This window comes from Carassius auratus, chromosome 38, assembly GCF_003368295.1.
Source record: "Carassius auratus strain Wakin chromosome 38, ASM336829v1, whole genome shotgun sequence".
In the NCBI taxonomy this organism is placed as follows: domain Eukaryota; kingdom Metazoa; phylum Chordata; class Actinopteri; order Cypriniformes; family Cyprinidae; genus Carassius; species Carassius auratus.
Window position 1 is genome coordinate 12359378 of NC_039280.1, and position 13878 is coordinate 12373255.

Consider the following 13878-nt stretch of genomic DNA (forward strand, 5'->3'; position numbering starts at 1 on the left):
CAAATGGCTACGCAAAAACAATTAATGCATTCTGGCTAAACAGAGCAAAGACACTTGATTAAACCTACTCCAAAACTGAGAAGAAATTCATATACAGCTGAGCCAGTGAGAAAAGCACACTAAAATACACCTCTAGAAACATGTGGGCACCATTAATCAGAAATCAGAACTCTTGCCCCAGCTACTGCTAATATGGAACCTATTGGAATAATAATAGATGGAAGTCTATTATTGAAATTGCACTAGTAGTGACCAAGAAAAAAAGTGTCATGGAGACTTCGAAAAAGGAGGAGGAGGAGGAGAAGGAGAACAACCCAGCTTCCAGAAACAGTAAGTAGGGCACTTTCTCTGGGCAGAGTTGGCCCAAGTGAGAACAGTTGCACCCGACAGATTTGCTCCCACTTTGCCTGGGGACTGGCAACATTCTGTCCTGTACCATCATGACACAGAGCTGGGTCACGGCACTGGAGCAGTTCTTTTAGTAGGACTGGGAGTTTAAAGTTGAACAATGAGATCTTATCTTGAGATCTTGAACATGATGAAGGGTTGAAACTGAAGCTTCACTGGGATAAATAATTGCTCTGATAACAGGTTGATTATAAGTCTCTTATATAATATAACTCCTAATATAGTTCATTTTAATATATCTTAAATTGTAATTTATCCCTGTGATGGCAAAGCTGAATTTTCAGCAGCAATTACTCAAGGCTTCAGTATCACATGATCCTTCAGAAACCATTCTAATATGCTGATTTATTGCTCTTCTTATTATTAATTGTGAAAATAGCTAAGTTGCTTAATAATTTTATTGGAATGGTGTAATGTCTTTGCAGGATTCTTAAAAATAGAAAGTAAATGACAGCATTTGTTTGAAATAGAAATCTTGTATAACATTATAAATGTCTTTACTATCACCTTTGATCAATCAGCAATGACCCGCTGAACAAAAGAGTTACTTAAAAATAAATACGATTAAAACACTGGACACTTTTCCACACTGGAGTAAATAAATTGAATAACTCAAATCGGATTAATGGTACACAATTCATATTCATAAGAAACTGGACTGTTATGATAAAAAAGTTAATGTTCCCGAGATAAAATGCATTCTTTTTATCTGTATATTAGGTATTAATACAGTAATGATAATTGATACTTAAATTCTGGAATTAAATAGAATTTTAATCACATTAAATATTAATCATCAAGTAGATATAGTAAAGACATGCCATAGCTGCCCAACATTTCCATATAATATGAAGATTTCATCAATTAAGAAATGTCAGTATAATAATCATTTTAACTGTCAGTTCTCATCATTAAAAGAAAAGTATGTGCCATGTTTGGAGATATTTTCCCCCCTGTGCAAATTGCATGCAATGTTTCAAACATATGCATTCTTTTGGCAAACGCTGCTAGCTGTAGTGGCAGTATTCAGAACGAGGGTTTGTGTTCTCTTGTGTACACTACATTGTCCTCTTAGGGGCCTGTAAATAAATGACACATATGTAATTGCCTTGAACTTGGTTACACTGTTAAATAATGGAGCAAACTGCTGGCAATGAGTTGAGGGCTTGCTTGGTTGAGAGGCATTGCCTCTGGCATTGCATCTGGTCTTATAGGCCAGTGGAGAAACATAATGCATGGACAAGAGGGGGGGGGGGGTCACTGCTGATCGATGCAAACATTAAACAAACACACAGAGTTTGATATTAATATTCTACATGCTGTTCAATAACAGGTTCTACAATACTTGATACCTCTATTCTAGAGTGAATCTTTACAATTTAGCTTAATGGCTGGGGCAGTAAAATATAATATGACAATCACTGACAGATTCATTAATTTGTTTATAAAATAATAATGTTTATAAAAATAGAAAGTAAGTCTGTAAGAAAACAGGGTTTTGAGAATACAGGACAAAGATTTCAACTTGGTATCACTTGATATCGAATGAACTAACTTCTTCTGGCCCAGTTCAGCTTGTTACATCGCTATACCACGTGACCCTGGTTCACAAAGTCTGCAATGTCGTCTCTAAGATGTTGATGTTGAGAACAACATAAGACAAAAGCCCTCTTCTTGCCCTCTGCAGTGTGAAGTGGAGGAGGAACTGGAGGCCAGCAGCCCTGCCGGCGAGGCGTGAAGACGTGGCAAGGTCTCATCCCAGGCCAACGGGCACACCACTGTCAACATCATGACACTCACTGGGCGGCTCGCCGGCACTCTCCCGCCTGGCCGGCAGCGGTCCCAGCTGCCCCATCCGTTACTGTCTGATTAGTTCTGCTAAGCAGCCCCTCCCCTTCATGCCCCATCGCCATCTGCTCCCCCAACAAAATGGCTGCCGCCCAGCACCGTGCACACCGCCCCACTACCTGCCAGTGCCCATGCCCGCACTCACCCCAAAGCGCTAACACGGCTTCTCGTGGCTGGCGGCGACCCCCGTTTCGTTCGCTACTACTTCTGACAAGGGGCGGAGGGCTACACTCTTTTATTTGCTGACGGATGGTACATGCGCTTCCCGCAGACTTGGTTTGCAGCAGTTTGGTGGCACGGCAGACTTTGCTCACCGCGGCAGCCTCCCTCTGGCGTGGGTCTGCATCTGCTCGCTCTTTTATTCATTTTCCGATTCTCTACCTTTCAGGGGATTGTCATCCTCCACGCGTTCTCGTGCGGCCGAGGGAAAGCAGAGAAGCGTGTAAAGTTTAATGGAATTCTGGGGTGGGATGAACAACTTTTTAATGCCAACGCTGCAGTTGGTCTCGCAGTTCTTGTCGGCCAGTCACAAGAACTTACAAGAACTTAGGGAGAGGACAAGTCAATGACATGACGATGACATACAAAATTACCCAAAGTTCACACAATCTACTTTAAATCATATGTTTCATGTTCTTAGTAATGTTCTCACTGTATCCATGTTGGTTGCATGTGGTTTAAAAAAAAAAAAACTTTATTCCATTTTCAAGAAAAGTTTCAATTTAATGATTTAATAATAAATAAATATTAATACATTTAATAAAAATGTAACCTGTTATGCCATCAAGTAAAACACAAGTTATTGAATGTTATTGAATTAACATCCCAAGATTACAAATCTTAAGAGTGTATACAAATCTTAATCATTATTTAAAAAAAGTTTAATATCTTTATATATATATATATATATATATATATATATATATATATATATATATATATATATATATATATATATATATATCTTTATATATATATCTTTATATATATTTATATATATATATTATACTAAATTATTATTACATCATGATAAATTATATTTATACCCTGAAGTAAACTTCCCCTAAGAAGGTCAAATTATCTGACACTTTTTGGGTCAGGAATTCAATTTTTTAATAAGTTTTTTTTTCCTCGTTATGATATCACCTTCACATTTGTAACTTTTAACAAAATTAATTTTAATTACATTAAAATATACTTATAATAGGACCGATATATTCAAGTCTTATCAATACAATATTCATCCAAAACAATAATCATTTGTTTTTTTATTAATTGCATTTTAAAGATTTTGAATTAATTAATAGACAGAAAAAAGCATCACCTAATTACAAAATCCTATAAGGTCAAACTATAGAAAGATACTCAGCCATAAATAAAAAAAGTCCAGTCTTCATCTGCGCTAACATGTTTAATGTGTTCAGCAACAGCACAGATGTCAATTTAAGCCATATCTCTCACAGCTCACAATGAAGCCTTACTTATGTGGACCAGTGTTGGGCAAGTTACTCTGAAAATGTAATCGATTACTGATAACTCCTTTTAAAAGCAATCGCGTTACTGTTCTGATTATTTATTTAAAAAGTAATTACATACATTACATTTTTTCTCCATTACATTTTTATTATATCCCAGCACACATGCTCCTGATAAATGTTTTTTTATTAAACCATCAACATTCACAGAACACTGTTATTTTTAACTAAAGCAAACGGCTGCTGCGTGCATTGTTTGGCATGGAAGAATGAGCGCTGCATTTAAAATCTCTTAAAGACATCTCAGTTCATCACAATCTCAAAATAAATATATGCATTATGAATCTTCCATAATGTCTACAATTCATTTGTTATAATGAGAGAATTCATGAGCACGCAAATTTCAGCACTGCATTGCTCAACGGTTCAAACACATGTATATATAAAAAAAAACCTCTGCATATGCTTGCACCTGTTAATCGTTTATATATTATATTAGTTCATGTTGCTTTTGTGCAATAGATGAATAACTATTATTTGTTTTAGATATTTTATGTTTTTTCGATATTTCTATTTTGTGGGAGACCTGTGAATCATTTTATTCTCCCGCATACACACGAGTGTCTGCCTGCATCAGCGCTCGCCCATCTTGTCCCACGCCGCGCTCTGTTGCATCGGGGCTCGCGGGAGCAGGTCTCTAATCCACTGCCACTTGACTCGACAGTGTGTGAGCTACATCCTTTTAATAATCTCTAGATTATAAAACACTGCATTCTGTCAGCAAAGTAACGCGGCAGTAACTTAGAGAGACCTCTTAGAGACCTAACTATATTGTAATTACTATTTAGAAAATTATGACACGTTAGATTACTCGGTTACTAAAAAAGGAATCAAATTACAGTAAAACGTTGTGCCCAACACTGATGTGGACAATCAAGCACCATCAAGCCTCTCGTGAATGAGAGACTTTTTCTGCAATAATTTCACTTCAAATACAAAAATAACCCAAATTGAGATGAGGCTGATCATTTAATATCCCCAAAAACTTCAGGCAGGCATTTTTCCTGTAATTCTCTATCCCCACAACAGCACTATTTACCAGTCGGTAGCCAATATGGTGGATGAAGCGCAGAGTATGGAGGTTTACTGTGCTCAGAGGGCCAGGTTCTCCGCTAAGCTCTCGACAGAGAAGTTGTGAATATTTCCTACTTTCATATCCATACTTATGCCTGAAGGTTCTCCTTTACAAACTGCAACATGCTTCTTGTTGGATCAAAACTTCAAGCCTCGTTGCCAGCATCCCCGCTTGCTTGCAAAATTTCATGTTGCTGAAGAAGAGAGGGAATTTGGAACAAAGCGAGCCCCTGTGTCCCGTTCCAAACCACAGTGAACTCCAGCAAACACAGAAAGGCAAAGGGGAAAAGCTGTTGCGGCTGGTAAAGTGGCACAGCAAAACTTTTTTTTTTATTTTTTATTTGTCGCACATTTTTCTCTCTTTGTTTTCACACTCTATGGGGTCTGCCGAATGTTGGGAGAGGTGGGAGGGTGGGTGCAAGAGAAGGAAGGAGTGGGGGAGGGATGACAAAAAGGCACGAGCGCACAAAAGCAAACAAACAAACCGAATAAAGCCTGGGCTCAAAGCCGTCAGAAGGCAGAGAACAGAGCGGCAGGATTATGATAGATCCTCTGCTGCCCAGCACACAGCTGGCTGATGATCCAATACTGGAGCCGCCGGCCCACCCCAGCATGTGCACGGGGGGCCTGGGGGCCAGAGCGAGAGAGAGATAGAGAGAGAGAGAAAAAAAAACACCAAAAAAGACAACTGCTTTGCCCATCCGTTTGGTGGGAGCTGTGATCATCCAAGCTGTGAGACTAGAACGGAAAGAGTCAAAGTCTGGCTTCAGAAGGCCTGACTTGAATGAGCACCCAGCAAAGGGGACGTGACACAGAGAGGGTCCCCACATGACCACCCCCTGGGCCGCTCATTCACAGGGGCCCCCGCAGGTCGGTATGCATCCGTTTATGAACGTGTAAGTAGAGAAAAGACAACAGAGAGATGGGAAAGAGACGGATTAGCCTCAAGAAAGAGAGACAGAATGCACAGATGTCTGCTGCATCTGTGCACTACGGCTGGCCCAAAGAACCTGCCCCGGCAGCCCACGTCCACACCATGCATACAGCGGCTAAAAGACTCTCTGCTGCCAAAAGCAGGGCCTGTCAGTGGCTTAACCACTCTGATCTTCAGCGGGCCATTTTGTTGCCACATCTAGAAGAAGCAGAGAGCATTTAAAGGCCAGCATCCTGCCCGAGCTTTTTAATGCTAATTCAGCCTCATTTAATCACTGCAAAATCTCTTACGTTTCTATAATGCCCTGATCAAAAAACTGAATTACCGACTGCTTGAAAGTGAACAGCTGTAATATACTCACCGAATTTTCTTCAATAATTTAACAGAAAAAAAAATTGTCAAAAGACAATTAGATTCCGATCAACACCAGAAATAAACTGTATAAACAGATACATCACATGGCCATTACAAAGAAAATGGAAACTCATCTGCTCATCTCTGACAGCCTCCAGAATACATTCAATAAGTCCAAAATTATTTTTTTTTAAATTCACAATGCATATGCTAAGTACTTAGAAATGGGTTTCATATTTTCATAAATTCAAGTTGTATACATGCATTTGAGTTCAACTTTAAATGTGTTAAAATCTATTTATACACATTGCATCATGCTTTCTTGAAATGTATTCAAGTTTTCTTGAGAATGTCATAAAGGTCATATGTGGTATTGGGTCTACAGAAGTCCTATATAATTTCCCATTTTGTGAATTTCTTGTCAAATGAAAGCCACAATGTTCTGCTTGTTGATAACACACAAAGAGATCTATTTAAGGTTACACTCAACTGACTTATTTAGTGAACAAAATTTGGTGAAAGTTTTTTAAACACTGCATTAATATTCCAAAATAATGCAATTAATTCAATATTAAACAAATATATTAATGTTATTAATTTTATATTTATAATGCAAACTGCAACTACTTTATTATTATTATTTTTTTATATATTTACATTTAATATAAATATATAATTAAAAACTTTAGTGGCAGTTGAGGTGTACAGTATATGCCTGAATGAACTGCTGCTTGTTTTTTATCTTTTCTGAATGAATTAATAGATCCAGACATACACATAAAAAACTGCATCACATCAGTAACTCAAACAGAGGTGTAGACCAACTAATGCAAAGTCTACAGGATAGTAAATGTACATTAAAAAAGCAGGTGTACAGTGCAGGGCTACATTCTTCTGCTGCATAATAACGTCAAATACAAGAGTTTGTCTAGACCTGCTGTTGCAAACAATCTATACTCCACAAAAACCATCTGGATCATTTTCATGCACAGTGGTACTTTTCCAAATGTAAACAAATGACTCAAATTATTCACTAATATTTCTGCAACAGCATGCATCTTTATGGTAATTTATAAACAATACATGACCGAGTCTTAAAACTTAAGTACTGAATTCCCTTGCGAACAGATGCTGTCCCTCCTCTGCAGCTGTGCAGCGCTGTGGCAGATGCTGTAAAATCTCCACTTCCTCCAGAGGAATGGAGACCCCAGTGCCATTCAAACCCACTGAGGCTTCAGCACTGCCTACGCTTACCGCTGGGGTAGGACACATCCACCGAGACATAGAAATGGATGGCTTCATTGTGGGCAATCATTCAGTGGGCACAGAAATGCCATAAAGCCCAAACAGGAAATCTAGAGCAGTGATTCCAAATCAGAGGTGCATATACACCACATTTCAGGGGATACATGAGACCCCCTTTTTTTTTCTTTACACTTTATTCAGTATTGTGGATGTGTCAGCATTGTCAGTTTAAGTGGATGAGAATATACAATACAGTTTTAATAAAAGTTGAAGGTTGGTAAGATTGAAAGATGTCTCACATTAATTTGATTAAAAATAAAATGAAACACTGATAACATTTCAATGACATATTACAATGCTAAAATGTCATTTATTCCTGTGATAGCAAAGCAGCCATTAGTTCAGTCTTCAGTTTCACATGATCCTTCAGAAATCATTCTAGAATGCTGATTTGCTGCTCAAGTTACATTTCCCATTATTTCATATACTGCTTAATATTTTTGTGGAAACTGTGATGCATTTTCTTCAGGGTTCTTTGATCAACAGAAAGTTCAAAAGAGCAGCATTTATTTGTAACATAAATGTCTTTAGTGTCACTTTTGATTAATTTAATGCATCCTTGCAGAACAAAAGTATTAATTTCTTTTAAAAAAAATATAATAATTACTGCCATCAATCTTTTGAATAGTGGTGTGTATATATCAATATTAAAATTATTTGGGTCGAGCACTATCTGGTCTCCAGATGAAATGTATGGTTATTTTCAGCATAGTTTTAATTATTGTAAAATAGGTGCCAGTTAAAGTAATTTAACCTGGTTACTACAGACCATTCCTCAGGACAGTGTGACATACCAACTGCGACCTGACAGCACCACAGCAATCACCAGCACAAAAACGGCACAAGGAAGAGACTTCACGAGTGGAGGATGTCAATTATATCACGTCAGCACGCAAACACCACAGACAAAATGAGATATGAAAATACGGAAAAAATAATGTTGCAGTGCATACTTTTAAAATATTACATAAATTCCTCACATGGTTTAAATGACTTCAAATACTACAAACAAGTAAATGACCGCATAATTTTATTGAATGCAGTGGCCCCACAAAGTATTTGGACACTTAAGTGATAATTTAAATTCCTGTACTGTACATTATATTTGAAACTATATGACATTTAGAGAGCACAAGAGTTTTTTAGATATACTGTTCAAAATGAAAACAGAAAAACACTTGTTTCTTATGAAGCTGTCATATTGTCACGACTCATAGTTAATGTGATGAACTACAACTGTGGTTACTCTAATTGGACAGCTGTGTGAATTTGAGAGGAACAGACTTCAGAAATCCACCAAAAATAGTTTTAAACACCAGTTGATTAAAAGTAACGGCAAAAAAAATGTCTAACAAACTTAGTTCTGAGAGAAGCATCTGGCATCATTTGCAGATTACACCTGGTTTAATATTTTGGAACATATGCAATGACATTCACAAATTTTGTGACTTCAGTGTCGGCATACTTTTTGGGGCCACTATATTTTTAGCAGTACAAATGAAAAGATACAGAATGTTCCTTTGGGCTTTGCTGGCAGTAATTCTAATTTATAGTAATGAATTGTAAACTGTTAAATTGCACTTAACGGCCATGTAAGTGTCTTACTGTGCCAAAAACATTCTCTCTCATATATAATAATAAGGGTGGGAGGTGTTAAATCTGATCTATTCTTCCTAATCTGGAGCTATAATCTATTTGCTTTCTAATAAGACGGGATCAGTTGAACAAATGTTGCTGAAAAACACTGTTTATTCGCTTATCACCTATTCTGATCCGATTTTCATCAGAGTTTGGGGAGATTTTTGCAAGACACGTAGGAAATTCAAAATCCAAAGCTTGAACGCATACATACAGACAAGCCTTCAACACAAAAGGTGCCACTGATTCATAAGACAACATCTTTGCTGTAATTTCTTCCGATAAAATAAAATAAACAGTGATAGCTCTATGTAGGTCTGCTTTTGATTTAATTAAATGGTGTGAATTTAATTTAACAACCAAAATATATTTATGTTTAACACCAGCTCATTATAATGGCTACGAATACGGGTGAAATGTGCACATATGTGGAAAATGTATAAATGTATGAGAAACCACATATGCACTACTCACTCCGTACTGATTTGCACAAATATTGTGAATCAGATTAATAATAAAATTCGAAAGACAAGAGCCTGTCAGAAGTATTAACTGCTTTCAACTTTACTCGCCGCTAAACTAAGTGACGTTATGGAGAGAGACAGCATGTGCCCCTCTCTCCGGCCCTGTTCTCCTGGTGCGTGGTGGACTGTGGCGGTGGCAGCCGGTGGCTAGTGGCGATTTAATAAAGTGCGGGTGCCCTCCTGCCGGTGTGGGGCCAGTGGACGGGCGCAGTGTTGTGGTATGTAATAGGATTAAGGGGGTTACCTGGTGAGGTGCAGTTGGCGTTGGGCGCGGCTTAGCCCCTCAGCCAGGCCGGCTGCCTCCGCCCGAGCTCGGCCCTCTGCCCTCTGGGCCTCCTCCAAACGCTGCCGGCAACCGTTCAGCTCCACACCCAACTTCTGTACTTCCTGAACCCCGTGAGAGGGGAGAGAAAGAGACCAAGCGAGATTTCATTTTTGCATTAAAACATTTCCTCACTGTTCGCTGAAACATTTCAAAATGGCCTTTTTATTTTTTGGCACAAACAAACCAAACGGCAATTTGTAACACTGTATATAGCAAAACTGGTTAACGTACTGTAGTTCAATCATATTCTCTCCGTATGGTCTATTACGTTTCTCTTACCTGCTCTGCCAGTTCTAGCTGACGTCCCAGTTTGGAGCTGATGTCTCTCACCCCTCTCTCTGACTCCTCTTTCTTCAGCTGGGCCTGGCTCAACAGAAAACGCAGCTCCGCACACACCTGACACAAGCATACATGAGAGCTTAAAGCAAAGTCCAAAGTAATTTTCAATACTTCTGTCCGCTGAAAACTGTTAATTCACATAATAGAAACGTTCTATCTGCTCCATAAACTTCTACTAGAGCTGTTGCGGCATCAGCTTTGCTAATAATATAGTTCTACTGCCATCTAGTGATGAAACATTCTCCATACAAAGAGGACTGTACCAATGAACCTACAATATAAAGAAAGATCAAATTTGGCATCCAACTAAAGTTGAGGTTTATTTGATTGGCTCTATTGATTTAAGAAAACCTGGGGGGTCAAATATGAGACCGACACAAAATCATTTGAAATTCATCTACAGATAAATAGCGGGTTCATCATATTGTCAGAAGAGCATTAGGAAAAGGGCAAATTTGTCTGTTGTGGGGAAGGCTTTCATTGGGTTGTACCTTGCTGCTTTCCGTTTCCTGTGCTGTGAGCTTCTTATAAGCTTCCTCCAGCTGGCCATTGAGTGAGTTCCGGTCTCTCTCTCCCCTCTCCAGCAGACCCTCCAATTCAGCCACTCTCTGAGAGAGACTGGACACCTTACAGTGGAGAAAACACCATATTAGATGTATTAGTAATATGAATTAATATCATCTCATTTTAATATCTTTTAAGTGTGACTTGAGTATTCAAATACTTCTTTGGGATCACTGAATAGGACTATTTATACTCTTTAAAACAAGGCCCAAGAAATTACATGAATATACCGAAAAGAAGCTGAAAGTGTTAAGAATGTGAAAAAAAAACGAGTTGCATAGTAGCACAAATAAGAAATATTTCAGATTCTGCACTATTTCTAGGTGACTAATCAAATTAGTAAATTAAATAATTAAAGCAAGACTTAAGACATTCTGAGATCTGATTTTGAATTAAACTGTTGCAATTTGTAATGCAATGTTTTAAATTAGAAAAAAAAGAAATCTGGCTTGTTGTAATCATTATTTGTATGTCACTTTGGATAAAACCATATAAAAGGTAAATGAAGAAACAAAAACTAGACATGAAATAAACCATTTTTTGAACACTTCAGGTTTTCTTCTTTTTAGTTTGGTTAAAACTTGAAGCTTTTCTTCAGTTTTGATATTTAGTTAAAATTTTATTAAGTTAAGTTATTTTTTATTTTAAGATTTTAATTAACAAACAGTGCATAGTCTGGTTTGGCTTGTTTGTGTGTGTGTGTTATAATTAAAAGGACACTAGAGGGCAGCATATACTACCTTTGTCGAAACATTCCAATCCTTTTGAACAAGGACAGCCCTAATGTATACAGTTCAATAAAATATATGAGCCTGCATGCAAATAAAAAAAAAACATTTCTTATTATGGTAAGCAACTAACAGTCTGGACGAGCTCTTCTTTCTCTTTCTTGCTCTCTAGTCGTGCTGCCTCCCTGGCCTGGGAGATCTTCTCCTGTTCAGATGCCAGCTCTCTCTCCAGCCTCTCCCTCTGTCTAGTCAGCTCATTGTGGAAGTGCTCACACTGCACCAGCGCCTGCACCGGAGGTCAAGATCAATGAGTATACCTATCTCATATACCATTTAATATCATGCAAAACAGTCAAATTCATATTCAAATCAGCGGAGTTGGCACATACTCTTGTCTTCTCCAGGTTTGCCTCTTCTGCCATCTCCACCGCCTGTTTGACCTGCTGATAGGCGGCCCACTCTCTCTGCTGGGTCTCAGTCTGACTGGCTCTCAGAGAGCAGAGAACGGTCATCAGCTCATCCCGCTCTCTAAACACAAGCATCTCATCAGGTCACTGAAAGCAGGCATTGATCTGACACATAATCAGGACAGCAGCTGATTAGCTTCATGACCAGTCGAGACTCCTTTCAACCTTGCTGTGAGGAACAATAATTGACTGAATACACACAGAGATCAATTCAAGTGGTCAAAGGAGCCTATCAGTCTTAATTAACCCAAAGGTTTGGCTCCAAGGTTGTTACAACATCAATATCTCTCAAGTGAAGTTAAGTATATGTTAAAAAATATTTATAAAGTAAATCAGTCTTACAAGAATAGTGGGCTGAAACTAACATATATCTGGATAATTAATCTGTAAGTTATTACAATTTTTGATAGAAAGATATCAAAAATATTGATACAAAAAAATGCCAGTAAAGACATTTATAAGGTATTAAAACGTGTGTGTGTGTGTGTGTGTGTGTGTGTGTCTATATATATATATGTGTGTGTGTGTGTGCGCGTGTGGGTATGTATTAGTGCTGTCAAACAATTAGTCACAATTAATCGTACTCAAACAAAAGTATGCTCTGTATATTTATTGTGTGTATATAAATACATATACATGTATATATTTCAGAAAATTTTTTTTATATTTTAAATATATTTACTTAAATTATAGGAATATAAGTATAGACATGTAAATATTTTCTAAATATATACTGTATGTGTGTGAATTTATATATACATAAATATATTAAATAAATTAAATAAATAACAAAGAAGACGCATGTAATATGCACACAAAAATTTTTGATGCGATTAATCCCAATTAATCGTTTGACAGCACATAAAAGAGTGTATAACAGTTTCCACCAAAATATGAAGCAGCGCAATCATAATAAGAAATGTTTCCTAAGCACCAATTTAGCATATTAGAATTATTTCTGAAGGATCATGTTTTTACATTAAACCTCAAACTGCCACAAAAAAAAATGAAACAAAAATGCCCACGTATTCGATTATTCAAAGTATTTATTTAAGAACATAATTATTTTAGGCATTAGACTCATAGTTACAGTGAAAATTAAAACACAAAGAACACACACTTACTTAGTAAGTCTTTCAATGCTCTGTACATGAACATTAGAGTGTGTCTCTGCCAGGACTGCTTCATGCTGGGCACACTTCAGACACAGACCACCCACACGCTGACCACTGCCCGCCGCCACAGCCATTGCTTCTTTGTGCCTCAGTCGTTCTTTCGTTTCCTCATATTCCTTCTGAATGCTCGCCAAGTCTTTCCTATACAGACACGTGCAGTAAGACGGCACACTGTTACAATATGCATATATGATGACCGGCTGATTCTATTGGTGGACAGAATCACAGTGCAAATATTGCAGATGCACAATCAGTATGACTGTTCTAAAGAGCACTATAAAATCACAAAGACCAACTCTGGCAATCCACATTTTCAGTAGAAGGCCTTTATAATCAGGGAGCTCCTCTAACACCATAAGCATGCAGTATGCATAATAAAAATGAGATTTTTAGCAATGCAAATGAATAAAATTTGTAATTCAATCAGAACACCCATTCTGATTCTAAGAGTGTATTTTAGTAGGATCGGATTCAGTAAGATAAAAAAAATGCTTTAGGCTTGGCCACTGATTGAAGCCCACTTACTTCAGGGAGACCACTTGAGCCTCCAGGGTCTCAGTTTGTGCTTGATAAAGACACTTCAGCTGCTCCTTAGACAAAAAAATATAATAATTTTATTGCACATTTTGTCCATTTACTCATGTAATATTTTCAGCTACA

General features: G+C 37.6%; 1 protein-coding gene across 2 annotated transcripts in view; it reads right to left on the reverse strand.

Moving 5' to 3' along the window:
* The window catches only part of LOC113057111 (SHH signaling and ciliogenesis regulator SDCCAG8), a 44574-nt gene that overhangs the window by 27451 nt on the left and 3245 nt on the right, over positions 1–13878 (reverse strand). For both annotated transcript variants that reach the window (XM_026224206.1, XM_026224207.1), the window contains exons 7-13: positions 13744–13808; positions 13168–13359; positions 11966–12104; positions 11710–11862; positions 10776–10910; positions 10225–10341; positions 9865–10007 (exon numbers count right to left, since the gene is read on the reverse strand). In XM_026224206.1, coding sequence (XP_026079991.1) covers positions 9865–10007; positions 10225–10341; positions 10776–10910; positions 11710–11862; positions 11966–12104; positions 13168–13359; positions 13744–13808 — 944 coding nt within the window. The remainder of the gene's footprint in view (positions 1–9864; positions 10008–10224; positions 10342–10775; positions 10911–11709; positions 11863–11965; positions 12105–13167; positions 13360–13743; positions 13809–13878) is intronic.